The 15,890-nt window shown below is 45.4% G+C and overlaps 2 protein-coding genes and 1 pseudogene across 2 annotated transcripts in view; 2 read left to right on the forward strand and 1 right to left on the reverse strand.

Annotated features, from left to right (window-relative positions):
• The window catches only part of LOC132592086 (zinc finger protein 420-like), a 32,442-nt pseudogene extending 31,982 nt beyond the window's left edge, over nucleotides 1-460 (forward strand).
• The window catches only part of LOC118085582 (zinc finger protein 883-like), a 198,628-nt gene that overhangs the window by 121,910 nt on the left and 60,828 nt on the right, over nucleotides 1-15,890 (forward strand). The window lies entirely within an intron of this gene.
• LOC132592073 (zinc finger protein 345-like) lies at nucleotides 9,945-12,286 on the reverse strand. Its single transcript, XM_060274160.1, is given in 1 exon segment — nucleotides 9,945-12,286. A coding segment is annotated over 1 exon segment (1,050 nt). The 5' UTR covers nucleotide 12,286; the 3' UTR covers nucleotides 9,945-11,235.

A 15,890-nucleotide genomic window follows, 5' to 3' on the forward strand; every position in this document is an offset into this window, starting at 1 on the left:
CCTCCCGCATGAGACGGGGCTTCGGAGACCTTCTCCGAAACTCCGTCCCATGCCGGCGCTGCGTGCCGAGGTGGCGGGGGGAGGAGCATGATCTTTTAGAGTAATCAAATGGAACTTTAACGTGATATGATAGCCATGTTCAAATATATACTGTAAAAGGATGTCATATAGAGGAGGGTGAAAGGTTGTTTTCTGCTGCTCCAGAGAAGCGGACACAGAGCAATGGATTCAAACTACTGTACAACAAAGAAGATTCCACCTAAACATTAGGAAGAACTTCCTGACAGTAAGAGCTGTTCGGCAGTGGAATTTGCTGCCAAGGAGTATGGTGGAGTCTCCTTCTTTGGAGGTCTTTAAGCAGAGGCTTGACAGGCATATGTCAAGAATGCTTTGATGGTGTTTCCTGCTTGGCAGGGGGTTGGACTGGATGGCCCTTGTGGTCTCTTCCAAATCTATGATTCTAACACATGGCAGGATTGAAACAAAATTTAAAAATCCTTCCAGTAGCACTTTAGAGACCAACTAAGTTTGTCATTGGTATGAGCTTTCGTGTGCATGCACACTTCTTCAGATATCTTCCTCTTTGTGTATCTGAAGAAGTGTGCATGCACACAAAAGCTCATGCCAATGACAAACTTAGTTGGTCTCTAAGGTGCTACTGGAAGGAATTTTTTTTATTTTGTTTCGACTACGTCAGACCAACACGGCTACCTACCTGTAACTAAAACATGGCAGGATGAAAGTCTGCTATTTCATGAGGGGAAGGTATTTGTTGTTTACTCTTGTAACCATTGCTTTCTTTGAAATTATCCTTTGTACCATGAAGATAAATCAAAGTATTTTTTTTAAAGGAGGTGGGGAAATCATGTGTCCTATTCCATTAATCTGCTTGCATGTGTGGAGTGTTATTTGGAGACTCGCAGTAATTTCACATTATCTACGGGTTTCTGTGTGTTCAGCACACATAATTGCGGGTGAGACTGGATAAAAGACTTCCTAGGAAATTCCCTTTGACGGCTTCTGTATTGTTTCAGATGTGATTTCACTTACAGATAAGAAGAAAACATATTTATTGCTGACAAATCATACCATAGTCAGCTCTTTAATCTCAACCCCAACAAACTGTGCTGAACATGAGCAGCTGCTTTCTTCTCATTTCTTAGGTGGAAATAACTGATACTGAAAAGGAGGAAGGGAGATCGAGCCTTTCCCTCAACCTTTGGGGATCTGGGGGGCTTCATTTCAGCCCTTAGCCCTGCTCCTGAAAGCTTGGCAGATTTGCTCACACCAGGGCCGTCTTTAGCTTACGTGGCGCCGTGGTGCAGGGATCCCTCGGATGCCCCCCACGGGGTCCCCCCACCCCCTGCGCCTCTGAGGCCGGAGGATGCCTTCATGGCCCGCCCAGCAGCCCCTACCCGCCTGCCCGCCCGCCGCATGGCTCGCTGGTGGGAGCGTGCAGCCGGGGCGGGTCCTCCTGCAAGGAGTCAGGCGCGCAGCGCAGCCCGCCCCCCCGTCCCACTGGCCTGGCGTTTGTGTCAGAGGGCTGCTTCGGGGCGGCTGCTTCCTGTTGTGATGTGGGGTTTGTGATTTCAGCTCTCTTGACATAATATGCTGGAGACAGTTTTCTAGTAACAGTTCTTTATTAAAGTGAACAAGACTGACTGTGAGGGCAGGAAGGCTACATTTATAGGGACAGGGAACTAGCTAGAAAAGGATACATTTTGGAGGGAACAATATCAGGCAATCACAGTGCTGCCTTTTGGAGGGAACCAAGAAGACAGAGGATCCAAATACAGCAGCTTAAATGAACCAATAGTAGCTGTACCCTCTGGAACCAAAAGGCTCCTGGCCGAGCTGCTGTGCCGGGGCAAACTTGGCCAAGCCGCTCCAGCAGGATTTGCTCCCAGCAGTGGGAGGAAAAGGGAAGGGAAGCACGCCCGACCGAGGCATCGAAAAAAGCCAGCCTCCTCCTCTGATCTTCCCAAGCTGCTCTCTCCTTCCTTGAGCCTTATATTTACAATGCGCCACACGCGAAAAGCTGCAAGTGGTTCTGGTGCCTCCTACGCCGTCTAATGTAAGCTTAAAAGCAAGGAACTGGAAGTATTATTATTATTTTGTCACTGGGTGAAACATTTTTTTCCATTTTTTAAAAATATTTATTGAAGATTTTCAAACACACACACACACATACAAAAATACAAGACACAAAAAATACAAAGAGAAAGGCCAAAAGAAAAAAGAAAGAAAAACTACAGAATACAAAATACAAAAATATCAAAAAACAAAAATTCTAACTTAAATCTTGATCATTACCCTTTGGACTCCCCCGACCTCCCCCATCTTGAGTCCCTGTTACATTATAATTTAGACAGTATTCCTTGTAATTTTACATACCTTAAAAGTTATTCTATCAATCCTTTACTCTTTTTTCCACTCTTTTTCCCAATACAGTGGTACCTCGGTTTATGAACACAATTGGTTCCGGAAGTCTGTTCATAAACTGAAGCGTTCATAAACTGAAGCGAACTTTCCCATTGAAAGTAATGGAAAGTGGATTAATCCGTTCCAGACGGTCCGCGGAGTAACCGTTCATAAACTGAAGTGAACTTTCCCATTGAAAGTAATGGAAAGTGGATTAATCCGTTCCAGAAGGGTCCGCGAAGTACTTAAACTGAAGCGTTCATAAACTGAAACATGGGTGTAATTGGTTCCGGAAGTCTGTTCATAAACTGAAGCGTTCATAAACTGAAGCGAACTTTCCCATTAAAAGTAATGGAAAGTGAATTAATCCGTTCCAGATGGGTCCGCGGCGTTCATAAACCGAAAATTCATAAACCGAGGTGTTCATAAACCGAGGTTCCACTGTATTGATATAATTCCCTTAAATCTAATGCTTCAAACCAAATATTTCTAATTCCCTTTAATCATTCTCTAATACTTTTTCCCTCTGCCTATAATTTTTATTAACAACGAATCATCATTCTATTATTAACTCTTAATACAGATACTATCTCAAACAATAATAACATAACTCCCTCCCCCTTCCCCCAGATCCCGATTCTCCAGGAGTATACAGCAAGATCCATAAAACATACCAGTAAAGGGCCATACCATTTCATCCATCTCTTTGAATCATTTATAATCTATTAACCCACCCCCACCCTTTCCCATAGCTTCCACAAAACGCTTTCACCCCATTTCTGCAGTTTTCCTCCTGTGTCTTTGTTTCTAACTTCCCAGAGTGTGCCCTGTCCTCCCTCTCTCACTGGGAGGGCCAGAGCCCACCCTGGTTCATCTTTGAGGAGTTCTTGAGTCCAGTCCTTTTTCTGTTCCACATCTCCCACTTGTGGAACAGTCTGCCTTCCTTCTTCTTCATCCTCATCCTGTCTCGTCAGATCTCCGTACGTAAAGATGTCTTGTGTTGGTATTTCTTTTTTGTCCTCAACGTCCAAATTTCCAACTTCAGTGCCAATTTTTCTTTCCAAGCAGCTTTCTCCATTCACCTCTTTCAATTGTTTATCATGTTTGCACGACAAAGCACATTCCTGCGGCAAGGTGGAGTACAAGTTCAGTCCCTGTTTAATGTCGTGAAGCTCTACCAGTATCTTTTGCCAAAGCTGTTCTTTTGAAGCTGCTGAGTCCGAAGCCATCTTGTCTTTAGTCTCGTGGGAAACCAACCAGTTCCACTACAGGAAATGGTGGAGGACTTATTTCAAAACATTATAATCCATTTTGTTACCCAGTCCGCTTACTTTGTCCTTTAAATTTCTTTCAAACTTCTCGCTTTTACTTTTTAACAATTCACTATATTTCCCAGTCTAGATATCTTTTCTTTTAATTTCCTTTAGTCCAATTTCAACTTCTGCTTTTTAATAATTCACACTCAAAAGTTCAATTGCTGATACCTCCAGAGACCTAGGTCTGGTTCTCTGGGGGAGGCTTCTTTTGCACCAATTGTTAATAAATTGGATGCTTCGTTTCGCCTTCCCGGCAAGGGATCGGTTACTGTATCGTAGTCTTTCAATTGGAAGAGGTCGGCTCCCTTTTTGAGCCTCTTCCGTGACCAAATTCAATAAATCTTGAAATTTTGAAACTTTTTAAGTCCTTTACTCACGGTTTCCCAATTTTAATTTCTCTTGCTCTGGAAGAATCCGCTGCTCTCCACCGTCGGCAACGAAGCTTTGCAGCCGCGAGGGTGACAGTGACGCTCAAAATGGCCCCTTCAACTATGACCCCACTCTGCCGGGACTCTTGCCGAGTTTACCGGCGAGTAGGGGAGTCCGAATTGGGGCACCGCCGAGCATATTTGTCCTCATAAAGCCCAATATGAGGCTCTTACGAGTAGCTGCGTCGCTTTTCGCAGCTTTCCCCCCTCGCGGCGCCAAATGCCTCACAGCTCGAGGCAAACGCAGCCGGACGGCGCTGGCAGCAGACCGGAAGCCCGGAACTGGAAGTATTTGAACGGGGAAATGTAAACATATTTTTTTGGCTCAATGGGAAAGTTGGGGGGAAACATAAGGTCTACTCTCGAGCCAGGCAACTTTCCCTTGTTTTGTCGTTTAGTCGTGTCCGACTCTTCGTGACCCCATGGACCATAGCACGCCAGGCACTCCTGTCTTGCACTGCCTCCCACAGTTTGGTCAAACTCATGCTCGTAGCTTCGAGAACACTGTCCAACCATCTCGTCCTCTGACGTCCCCTTCTCCTAGTGCCCTCCATCTTTCCCAACATCAGGGTCTTTTCCAAGGATTCTTCTCTTCTCATGAGGCCGCCAAAGTATTGGAGCCTCAGCTTCAGGATCTGTCCTTCCAGTGAGCAATCAGGGCTGATTTCCTTCAGAATTGATAGGTTTGATCTTCTTGCAGTCCATGGGACTCTGAAGAGTCTCCTCCAGCACCATAATTCAAAAGCATCAATTCTTCGGCGATCAGCCTTCTTTATGGTCTAGCTCTCACTTCCATACATCACTACTGGGAAAACCATAGCTTTAACTATACGGACCTTTGTCGGCAAGGTGATGTCTCTGCTTTTTAAGATGTTGTCTAGGTTTGTCATTGCTTTTCTCCCCAAAGGAGGCATCTTTTAATTTCGTGACTGCTGTCACCATCTGCAGTGATCAAGGAGCCCAAGAAAGTAAAATCTCTCACTGCCTCCATTTCTTCCCCTTCTATTTGCCAGGAGGTGATGGGACTAGTGGCCATGATCTTGGTTTTTTTGATGTTGAGCTTCAGACCATATTTTGCGCTCTCCTCTTTCACCCTCATTAAAAGGTTCTTTAATTCCTCCTCACTTTCTGCCATCAAGGTTGTGTTCCTCCTTGAACTTGAGCAACACTGCACAGACACGTGCAACCAGTTCCTGTGGGTCTTTTCCAGCAATCAAAACGTCATCAAAAAATGGCAAGACCCCTGGCAGACCTCTTAACAGGCATTCCATGAGCCCTTGAAAAATCCCTGGGGCTACACAAACTCCGAACTGTAATCTGTTAACTCTGAACGCCCCTTTATGTGTGACAATAGTCTGTGCTTCCGCTGATTGTGGGGTTACTGGCAGCTGTTGGTAAGCTTGTGCCAGGTCAATTTTGGCGAACACCTTGGCCCTAGCCAGTTTAGCCAACAGATGTGATACGACTGGAATGGGGTATGAGTTTCCCCTGAGTGCCTTATTGATAGTACATTTGTAATCTGCACAGATCCTGACTTCCCCATTTGCTTTAAGGGGCGTGACGATTGGAGTCTCCCACTTAGCAGAGTCCACGGGTGAGAGAACTCCCTGCTTGACCAATTTATCCAGCTCTGCCTCGATCTTGGGTTGCAGTGCAAATGGCACTCGCCTTGGTTTGAGTCGGATTGGGGCCACCCCGGGGTCCAACTCGAAGTCAACTGGAGGCCCTTCATAACAGCCCAGTTTTCCATTAAAGAGACCAGCAAATTCCTTGCATAATGCCTCGCTCATCTCAGGGCAGGTTTGGATTGAATTTAGCCCTGAGATACTCAGTCCCAGGGCGGGGAACCAGTCAGTGCCCAGGAGACTGGGGCGACTGCCCTTCGCAATCACCAGTTTGAGTACAGCCTGTTTGTCCCGGAACTGTACACTCACGGCACACATTCCCATAACATGGATGCGGCCTGCTGAGTACGACTGCAAGGTTGCCGGGAAGGGCTCCAGAGGGGGCAACTTACCCCTGGGGAAGAATGTCTTCGCGGTCTGGTCCGACACGATGGTGAATCCAGATCCGGAGTCCACCTCCATGTCGCACTGCTGACCCTCAATCTTCACCTTGATGTGTGCCTTGCCTTGCGCTGGAAACTGCACGGCCCTCCCGTTGATTTCTGTTACGTAGTGGCAGTCCTTTAGAAAACGAGTTGCTGTGGGCGGTCTGCGATGCTCCAGTCTAGGTGCTCCTGTCGCTCCCAACGCCGCCGATCTACAGACCCTGGCGATGTGACCCGTCTTCCCGCACGTCTGGCACATAACATCCTGGAAACGACAACTCTTCCGCTCATGGTTTCCGCCACAACCTGGGCAACTGCCTCAGCAATCTTTGTGCACTGTGCAGGCCTGACGCACCGACTCGACCCCACAGACCGGGCTCTGGCTCAGAGTAGCCTCTAGCTCGTCCATGGCATGCACAACTTCTATCTGTGGCTTAGTGGCCTTGCGACTGGCATCAAGCTCCTCTCTTTCATAATTCTCAATGGCGGTGGCCTCCTTCAAGGCTGAAGCAAGGGTAACCTCTTCTTTAGCCACGATGCGTCTTCTGGCTTTCTTGCTGCTCAGACCACCAATAAACTGATCCAGGAGAGTCTCTTCCAGATTTTGGAAGCCGCAGTGCTGAGCGAGCTTCCGGAGTTCAGCCAGAAATGCGGATAAAGACTCCCCAGCACGCTGCTGCCTCTTATGGAACTCCATCCACCGGGCCATCTTGGTCTCAGTAGGCGCCAAGTGGCTTGTTAGGCAGGCAAAAATATATTGGAGAGATGTCTCACTCAGCTTCGCTGGAGCAAGCAATGCCTTGGCCAGCTTGAAGGTCTCGGGCCCACAATAGCTCAGAAATGTGGCCCTTCTTTTGCTGGCATCGGTGATCCCTTGAGCCACTGCGAAGAACTCGAAGCGTTCGATGTAGTCTTCCCACGTGTGGGGCTCTGATCGCTGGAAGGGCTCTAATACCCTTGGACTCTCCAATGTCCTTGTCTTCTCAGCTGGCCAGTGAGTCTTGTTCTCAGCTGCAATCCGGACTCTGAGGCAGGGCTGTGTTTAACCGCTCCTCAGCATTCCGGATCCCACCTTCGTCACCAGTTTTTGTGATGTGGGGTTTGTGATTTCAGCTCTCTTGACATAATATGCTGGAGACAGTTCTCTAGTAACACTTCTTTATTAAAGTAAACAAGACTGACTCTGAGGGCAGGAAAGCTACATTTATAGGGACAGGGAACTAGCTAGAAAGGGATACATTTTGGAGGGAACAATATCAGGCAATCACAGTGCTGCCTTTTGGAGGAAACCAAGAAGACAGAGGATCCAAATACAGCAGCTTAAATGAACCAATAGTAGCTGTACCCTCTGGAACCAAAAGGCAGTTACTTTATCCTAATGCAAATACAGACAATAATAATACAGATATAAAATCCTTTGACTCAATACACAACAGAGGTGAAAGAACCTTTGGCCACGCCACGCTTGTCCAAGCCTAGTCCCTGTTGGGAAATGGCCTTAGCCATCGCACGCCAGGGTCTTCAGAAACGTGGAAAGACTCCTATTGATGCCCCCCCAATATATGGAATGCATAAAGAAGAGAAGAGAAACGGAACAAGGACCTGACTCCCAGAGTCAGAAAGATTTTTTTTCTCCTCCTTTCGGTTTATGTACTATTATTAGTGTTCACCTGGGCTCCATAGCCCCGCCCACGTTCCCATTTGTGGCCCCTCCCCTCCCGTGCCTTGCCCCCCCCTTGCCCCCCTAGTTTTGATCCTGGGTATATATTGTTTAATTATATCCTTCCCAACTTGTGTTAAGAAGTTCTACAATTTAGCAGAGTAACATTCCCCTTTTTAAACTTGTACAGCGGATAACGTCTTTGTCAGGCTTGTTTAAGCCTCTAAAATAAGTTTCCTGGAAATTCCCCTTTTATTCCCTGTCTTGTATAAAAGTATATAAAATAGTTTACTCACATTCTGTTCACAAATGGATCCCAGAAAGCAGACTTAAGCTACAAAATATATACACCTGGACTCTATTCCGTAAGGGGATAATGCCTTTGTCCTCTCTTGGCTGGAGATGTTGCTTCGAGGAATGGAGTCAGAGAGAGAGATGACTGCCTCCTTTGTGCTATTTTGTTACCTGCACAGGTGAGGCCACGCCCACCTCTGGTAACATGCAGAGGAAGTCTGTCCCAGCCCAGGAGGAAACAGGAAATTCTGACTGGCTGCTCCAGACATCCCCTTTTTATGTCCACTCTAGGAATGTTGTATTTGACTGCTCTGTGTTTCACACCCAACAATTAGGCTGTCTCCCAATATGCTTTTGATAATGTTTTTTTATCATTGTAGCAATCCCACTCCTGAGGTACAGTGGCACCTTGACTTACGAACTTTATCCGTTCCGAAGGCAACATCACAGAAGATGTTCCTCTCAAATCAGAGCCCCTTCTCCCTCCCTCCAACCCTCTCCTCATCCCCATCTTCTCCCAACCTTCCCTCTCCCCCATCGCAAAATCCAGCCCTTTGTAAAAAAAAAAAATCCTTTCAGAAACGGCTCCCTTTATTTTCCCTCCAAAAGTGCTGGCTCCACCCCCCTCCGGGTAGCCAATCAGAGAGAGTCTCCCGCCCTCTGGTGGAATTGTGAGGCACTGCACCCCGGACTCTGCTCTGGCTCTCCTGTCCGTCACAGCAGCCAGCTGCCCCAGCAGGCATCGCCATCTCCCCACCGCTTGAGCCATCCTCCATTGTCTCCAGAGACAGACGGATGAGGAGAGAGCCATTCAGGGGCCACAGCCACAGGAAAGGGACATGGGGACCTACAGAGGCAAATTGGAGTGGGGCAGCATCGCTGAAATGATGCCTACCACACCCCCAAAGATTGAGGGTTGGGGGTCTCTCTCTCTCTTCTTCCTTCTCAAATAAGCTGTCAAACCCCCTTTTTGCTGGAAATTTCCTTATTGCAGCGCCGTTTCCCACTGCTATCCTGGATTGTTAGATATACCGTAGACTGTCCCTGGGGCAGGTGAGGCTGCTGCTGATCCCTTTTTTTCAAATCGGAAAGTTGACAGCTATGCTTCTCAATATCAGTTATTTCTACCTAAGAAATTGGGGGAAAGCAGCAAGTCAGTGCAGGTTTTTTGGGGGTTGAGATCCGTAAGCTGAGTGTGGTACCATTTCACAGCAATAAATATGACACACTTTTATAGCAAAGTGAACTCATATTTGAAACAATACGGATGCAGTCAATTGGACAGTGTCGAGATGGCTGGACAGTGTTCTCGAAGCTACGAACATGAGTTTGACCAAACTGTGGGAGGCAGTGGAAGACAGGAGTGCCTGGCGTGCTCTGGTCCATGGGGTCACGAAGAGTCGGACACGACTAAATGACTAAACAACAACGGATGCAGTCAAGAAGGATTTTTCTAGAGTGTTTAATTCAGCCTCACCTGAATAAATGCATGACGCAGGTGGCTAGATATTCTGATTCAATTCATATGACCCAAGCATTGCAACAATAATTGATTCTACATAAGAAAATTCCTTCAGTAGCACCTTAAAGACCAACTAAGTTTATATTTTGGTATGAGCTTTCGTGTGCATGCACACTTCTTCAGATACCTATCTGAAGAAGTGTGCATGCACACGAAAGCTCATACCAAAATATAAACTTAGTTGGTCTTTAAGGTGCTACTGAAGGAATTTTCTTATTTTGCTTCGACTCAGACCAACACGGCTACCTACCTGTAACTGATTCTACATAGAGCAAGCCATCTTGGGAAGTGTGTGTGTGTAAGGAAGAGGTCTTGTTTTTAGAGCACAAAAATGAGGTTTTGTTTTTACACAGCAAAGGACATGCTCACTGGAGTTTGGAGAGAGACGTGGGTGGTGCTGTGGGTTAAATCACAGAGCCTAGGGCTCTTGAACCTCTCTGCAGGTGTTGATCAGAATTGCACAGAATTGCACACATAGCACCGCTTTGCTGCAAAGGCATGCACAGTGTTCTCAGCTTCTTCTGCACCCTTACTCCTGGGCACTGGGCAACCCCCCCCTCACAGCTTTTCCTTTCTCTCTCAACCTCCCGTTCATCCTGTTATCTGCCCGATACATATTCAATATCAATCTGGTCTGCAGGCTTCCAAAGAGAAAGGGTCTCATAGCTGGGGTCTAAAGAACTCAGCAAAATGTAAACTTTCTGCTGCTCTGTGAAGGGAATCTGTAGTTGCCTCAAACGGTTGAATAACAACAACATCTGGGATATATGCTGTTTCACACAGCCACACGGTTGCAAACGTAAATCAAACTCCATTCCTTAGTTACGACAGGTGTTTCCATGAAATACTTTTGACAGCTTCCATCATGGCTTCATACTTTCCTCCGTGAGCCCTGAGGCGCCACTTTCCCTCGCTCCCCCCCTCTCTCTGAGGGATTTTCCTTTCTATGCCAGACCCAGGGGATCCTCTCAGCCCTTGCCACGGACTCGGGAATCTCCTTTTCCTAGAAGATCTTCCCCCTCCTGACTGGAAGGAGACCCCAGAAGGAGAAGAGCGTCTTCCCACAGCTTCTCCCTCCAGATTAACTGCCGTCTGAAAACTCTTTCCAGACCCTCAACATGGTCTTCTTATCTCAGCTATGACTGTTACTAGAGGATTAGCTGGCTCACTTCATGGAATTAAAACCTTGCTCCTTCAAAGTATTAGAGTTCAAAACTGTGATAAAAAGGAAAGAAGAACAAAAGGAGAAACGTATTGTGGTTCTCAAAGGACAAGAGAACACAAGGTGGACAATAAAGGAGAAAGAAAATAAAATAAAATTTTCCTGCTCCAAATCAATGGCTTCAAGTTAAAAAAGAAGAAGACTCTGACTAAACATGCAGAATAACTTTTTGACAGCAAGAGCTCTTAGTGGATTGGACTCCCTTGGAAGTGCTGGAACTTCCATCTATTGAGGTTTTCAAGTGAAGTTGGATGGCCATCTGTCATGGATGCTTTACTTGCTATTCCTGCATCACATGGGGTGGACTAGATGACACTAGGGATCACTTCCAGCTACACAATTCTATGATTTCGTGATTTTCCCCTGTATCAATTCTTTGATGGGAAGTGAGACTGACACTCTTACTGAAGCTCTTTCCACATTCCAAGCAATTATATGGTTTCTCCCGTGTGTGAATTCTCTGATGCTTAGTGAGAACGGAGCTCATACTGAAGCTCCTTCCACATTCCACACACTGTTAGGGTTTCTCCCCTGTATGAATTCTGTGATGGGAAGTGAGAGAGGAGCTCGTACTGAAACTCTTTCCACATTCCACACACTGGTAGGGTTTCTCCCCTGTATGAATTCTCTGGTGCTTAGTGAGATCGGAGTTCGTACTGAAGCTCCTTCCACATTCCACACACTGATAGGGTTTCTCCCCTGTATGAATTCTGTGATGGGAAGTGAGAGAGGAGCTATGACTGAAGCTCTTTCCACATTCCACACACTGATAGGGTTTCTCCCCAGTATGAATTCTCTGGTGCTTAGTGAGATAAGAGCTATCAGTGAAGCTCTTTCCACATTCCACACACTGGTAAGGTTTATCGCCTGTATGAATTCTTTGATGGGTATTCAGATCGGAGCTCTTACTGAAGCTCTTTCCACATTCCAAGCACTTATAGGGTTTCTCCCCAGTATGAATTCTCTGATGCTTAGTGAGATCGGAGCTCGTACTGAAGCTCCTTCCACATTCCACACACTGATAGGCTTTCTCCCCTGTATGAATTCTGTGATGGGAAGTGAGAGAGGAGCTATGACTGAAGCTCTTTCCACATTCCACACACTGATAGGGTTTCTCCCCAGTATGAATTCTCTGGTGCTTAGTGAGATGTGAGCTCTGACTGAAGCTCTTTCCACATTCCACACACTGATAGGGTTTCTCCCCTGTATGAATTCTCTGATGCTTAGTGAGATCGGAGCTCTTACTGAAGCTCTTTCCACATTCCACACACTGATAGGGTTTCTCCCCTATGTGAATTCTTTGATGGGAAGTGGAATGGGAGCTCTGACTGCAGCACTTTCCACAGCCCAAATTTTTACATGGCTTCTCCATTCTGCAGGTTTTGTCTAAAGAGGTTTTCTGCACTGGTCCAGTAAAAACGCTTTTGCTGCGCTATACAGACCAGAAACAGTTCTCTTTGCAGAGCTTTAAGCACAGCGGCTGGATTCTTCTTGTTGTAGAATTCTTGTAGCTTTGCAGCAGAAAACGACTCACCAAAGCTCAACTTTCGAAGACAGCTTTATTGCAGAAAAATAACAGAAACCCCTCCAGAGCTTTCAGACATGACTAGTCCACACCCCACAGGCAAACAAAACAAACGCTCTATATATACTGAGCATCTTAACGACTTAACAACTTAAATCACATGACCTTGCTAATTTGCCAGCGTCTTAGGTTTAAAGTCCTAACACCCCCTCTCGCTGGCAAAATATAAACAGTTCTACAAAGTTATTTCAGACCCAATTCTTCACAAAATTCTTCATGACGCTGAAACCCAAGCGGTTTTGTAAATCCATCAGCTAAATTTTCATGACTTGGACAGTAACTTAATTTAACAATTCCCGCTCTCACTGTTTGACAAACATTTTGAAATCTGATATCCAAATGTTTTGTACGACCTTTAAACTGACCATTCTGTGCTAATTTAAGACATGGCTGATTATCACCCCATATAGTGATGGGCGTGATGGACTTTTCACACATCTCTTGTGCCAGACATTTGTAAAATTCTAGATCTCTACATAATTCAGATAAGGCACAGAATTCGGCTTTTGTCGACGATAAAGTAATTAGGTTTTGCTTCTTCGAACGCCATCCGACCAGAGAGTTTCCAAATTTTACTACACAGCCAGACACTGATTTTCTATCCCTTAAATTTGCCCAATCGCTATCTGCCCAGCAAGTAAGCTGTGCTTGCCCTTCAGAAGACAATTCAAGGCAAAAATCTTTGGTGTATTGTAAATATCTTAAGACTCTTTGAATTCCTTTCCATGCATTTACACTAGGTTTTGAAGCTTCCCTGCTGAGTAAGTTAACAGCATAAGCAATGTCTGGCCTACTCCATTGCGAAAGGTACAATAAGCTTCCCAGAGCTGATTGAAAGATTTCAGGACGTTTGAACTCAGCACTATCCTTGAATTCACTTTCTTTTACAAAACCCATTTCCATAGGTGTTCTAACACCTGCACACTCTGCCATGCCAAACTTTTCCAACATTTGCAATATTTTGCCTTTTTGATTCAGCAAGAAACTGCCATTTTTGGTCCTATCTATCTGAACACCAAGATAAACCTTTACAGCACCAAGATTCTTAATTGTGAAGTGTTTACTTAACTCCTTGGCCAGCTTTTCCACCTGCTTTTGTGTCTTTGAAGTATAAATCAGGTCATCTACATAAACAAGCAAAGATTCTTGAGTGTCTCCTGAACCTCTGAAATATAAGCAGTTGTCAGCTTTACTCCTGCTAAAGCCAATGCTTACCAAAACATCATTTAGAAATTCATTCCAATTATGAGCTGACTGTTTGAGTCCATAAATAGACTTGTGTAACTTCCAAACTTGATTTGACCTATCACCTTTCAATCCTGGCGGTAGCTCCATATAAAGTTCTTCAGCTAGACCTGAATGAAGATAAGCAGTTGAGACATCAAAGTGATTCACTTTGAATCCTCTCTGAGCAGCAACCGCTAGGAGTACACGTAGAGTTTCGCTCCTTGAAGTGGGCGCATAAATTTCGGAGTAGTGTACCCCTTTACTTTGTGAAAAACCCCGAGCTACAAGCCTCGCTTTGTACTCTGGTTTCCCTGTTACCGTTGTCTTTATTCTATACACCCACCGGCAACTTATTGCCTTGGTACCTTCTGGCAGTTTGGAGATGGAAAATACACCAAGCTCCTTCATAGAATTCAACTCTTTCTGCATGGCCTCGTGCCACCTACTGGCCTCCTCCTTAGGTAATTGCTCTACCTCCTCAAAACTTTCAGGTTCGCAATTCGCCAATCCTACCCAAACACTAATGGCTTGATACCTTTCTGGAGGTTTTCCTTTGTTGGTACGCTTGGAACGCCTTGGCAGCTCCTGCGATGCTCCATCAGTTGCCCCCTCTGACCCAGAATCACTGGTTGTCACCTGTTTGTCACTAGCAGTTGAAGGACTTTCTGATTCTGACTTTACTCGTCTCCCTTGCTGTACAGGTAAACCTACTGGGCTAGACGATTCTGACTTTTCAAACTTGTGTGAACTAGAAGGTTTCTCACCCTCATCCTCAGACTCAGATTCCTCAGCCTGTTCTGGAACTAATTCTCGCCTTGGGACCTGTGTCTGATCTTTTTCATTTGACACATCAAATAGTATGTCAGAATTACCATGGATTCTATTCCAACCATCTTGTTCACAAAATTCAGCACTTCTGCTGATTGTGATTTTTGTTTGATTACCTCCTACATTTACAAATCTCCAACCTTTTGTGTTTGCTTGATAACCACAGAAAATCATTTCTTTAGATCTGGGATCACCTTTCTTACGTTGTGCCCTAGGCACCAGCACATAAGCACGACATCCAAAAACTCTTAGATGGTCAATTTTTGGTTTCTTACCAAACAACATGAAGTAAGGAGTGTTGCCTACTGTGCTGTTGTACACTCTATTAAAGGAATAATTTGCATACAGCGCAGCCTCTGCCCAAAAACGCTGTGGTAATCCAGAATCAAACAGTAAAGCAGCAATGGCTTCTTGCAATGTTCGGAATTTTCTTTCCGCAACTGAGTTCTCCTGTGGTGAATAGGGATTGGTAAGTCTATGGACTATACCTTTCCGTTTTAACCGTGTCGCTAGCGTGTGGTTCACATACTCCCCACCACGATCCGATTGTATCTTGCGCACCCTAGTGTCAAATTTACACTCTACTTCTTCAATCCAATCCATCAGAATTGATGCTGCTTGCGATTTTTCTTTCAGAAAGAAAACCCAACTGGCCCTTGAAAAATCATCCACTAAAATTTGCATAAATCTCGCACCTCCAAGGGACTTGACCGGAAAGGGTCCACACACATCTGTGTGTACTAGCTCAAAGGGTTTCTTGCTTACTCTATCAGATCTAGGGTAGTTACATGTCTTAACCTTAGAGTGTTTACAAGCACAACAATCCAAAAAATTTGAACAGGGTTTAAGGTTACACCCCTCAGCTAAATCTGGCATCTTGCTTACATACTTAAAGCATATATGAGCTAACCTTCTATGTAGTAAATGTGCACAACCTGTATGAGGAGCCTTATTTGCACATTTAGCTTGTGCTTCACCTGTTGAACAGCTGCCTGCTGCCAACTGCTCTTGAGCTTCACCTGTTGAACAGCTGCCTGCTGCTAACTGCTCTTCATCCAAAACAAAAAGCCCTTCCTCACAGGGAATTTTAACTAGCTCCTTCCCCTGTTTTGAAATAGTGCACACATCTTTTTCAAACTCAACCTTAAAACCACTTTTTACCAGGCCTGACACACTCAAAAGTCCATTCTTCATTCCTGGAAGAACAAAAACAGGAAGGTTAGTTTGCAAACAATTAACATAAATGGTGCCTTTAAGGTTCATTTCTCGTTTGCTATTGTCTGCTATAGTCACAGTTTTTGCAACTGGTAAAGTCTTGCAGTTCCTAAGACTGCCAC

The sequence above is a fragment of the Zootoca vivipara genome, chromosome 4, assembly GCF_963506605.1.
Source record: "Zootoca vivipara chromosome 4, rZooViv1.1, whole genome shotgun sequence".
Taxonomy (NCBI): Eukaryota; Metazoa; Chordata; class Lepidosauria; order Squamata; family Lacertidae; genus Zootoca; species Zootoca vivipara.